Source organism: Austrofundulus limnaeus, unplaced genomic scaffold (assembly GCF_001266775.1).
Source record: "Austrofundulus limnaeus strain Quisiro unplaced genomic scaffold, Austrofundulus_limnaeus-1.0 Scaffold332, whole genome shotgun sequence".
Taxonomy (NCBI): Eukaryota; Metazoa; Chordata; class Actinopteri; order Cyprinodontiformes; family Rivulidae; genus Austrofundulus; species Austrofundulus limnaeus.
In genome coordinates, this window is record NW_013952734.1 from 143,148 (window position 1) to 144,768 (window position 1,621).

Below are 1,621 nucleotides of genomic sequence, written 5' to 3' on the forward strand. Positions count from 1 at the left end.
CTTAACAATAGTCTTTATGTTGTCATAAAGTTCAGTAAACAGATGATATGAAGCTGCTGCACACAGAGTTTCTGGGATCAGCTGACCTGCATCCAGAACATGATTTGTATAACTGTGGGTCGAACAGCAGGACAGGTCCTGAAGAAAACCAGTTAAGAAATTGAGAAGCTAAACGACATTACATTTTAAACCTTAATAAAAAATCGATACAGGGCTTTCGGGAAATGAAATATCACGATATTTCAGTGTATCGATATTTTCTTACACCCCTAAAAGAAACGAGGGCTGGATGAAGACTTTTGCACAGAAGGTTGAGAGGAGTTTGTTGTTTTCAGGTTTGGAGACAGCTCCCTGCAGGAGAGGCTGAACCAGCAGAGCTGTGAGCGTCTCAGAGCTTACTGCTCCTCACTGACACACACGCTCCCTCACACCGGTAAGAACCACTCACCCGCTTCTGTCGGACTCTGGACCGGTTCTCTTTGTTCTGGTTGTGTCAGTTTTTGGCTACGTTCACACTGCAGGTCTTAATGCTCAATTCTGATTTTTTGTCAGAATCTTTTTGTGTGAACGTTCAGATTACATTTTAAATGTGACGTCCATCAGACCCCTGTGTGAACGCTACACAGCACCGATGTGACACGCATGCTCAGTAAAGACGTCCCGTCTCATTCAGCCGGCTTGTTTTTTTTTTACAGAGTTAGCTTGGATGCTACTTTTTGCATGTCGAATCTGAAGTTGTTGTTTAATCAGAGCCGATTAAATAATTATCTGATGCAGAGGCGATTGCTCTAAGACTGCGAGGGAAGCTCAGCTTCCTCTAAAATGTCAAAAAAAAGATCAAATATAAACTGTTGTGTGTTCATGTCATTGACTAAATATGCGCCACATCGCGCTCAACTTTTGTTCAGAATCAGCTTCTTATCACTGGTAACGACGCAGCTTTCCACTCCCTCATTCCCACAGCTTCACAGAGCTTTAAACAGTCGGACGCTGAGCGTCCACAGAGCTCATTAATGATGCAAAGACTGCAGCGAAACGAGACGAGTCATTGGATAAATGCTGGTTTTGTCCCGCCCATCGATGGGCGGGACAAAACAAAATAAACAAATAATAAACAAAATAAACAAAATAAAACAACACATTTTAAAGGTAGGCTGAAATTAAGCCTCCCCTTCTTGAAAGACCAGCATCCGCCACTGATCTGACCTGCTTGTTTAGTTCAGTGTTTATATCTGAACCTGTCTCTGACCGGATGCTCCAATGAAGCATTTTATTTTTGAACGAAGCAACGAGCTGTAAAAAAAAGTATCGACCGAGTAACTTTAGGATCGATACACTCCGCGACCCAGACTGGACATCGTTATTATCATACTATCTACCGTATTTTTCGGACTATAAGCCGCACTCGCCATTTAAAAAAAAAAAAAAACGCGCGAACATCAACATATAAGCCGCACCTGACCATAAGCCGCACCCCCCACCCCCATCAGTAAAAACAAAAACAAAACAGTACACCCAAAATTGTGGTCAAAAAAGTGAATTCAACATCACATTTATTTTTAAGTAAAAGGTTGGCAAGTTCACCGGTACAAAAAATAAATAAAATTAGAGACATGGATCT

General features: G+C 41.7%; 1 protein-coding gene across 1 annotated transcript in view; it reads left to right on the forward strand.

Moving 5' to 3' along the window:
• LOC106527572 (type II inositol 3,4-bisphosphate 4-phosphatase) overlaps positions 1 to 1,621 on the forward strand; it is a gene marked incomplete at its 5' end in the record, with an annotated part of 30,245 nt that overhangs the window by 18,817 nt on the left and 9,807 nt on the right. Inside the window, 1 exon segment of the mRNA XM_014022494.1 lies at positions 336 to 433. Within this exon segment, the coding sequence (XP_013877948.1) occupies positions 336 to 433 (98 nt within the window).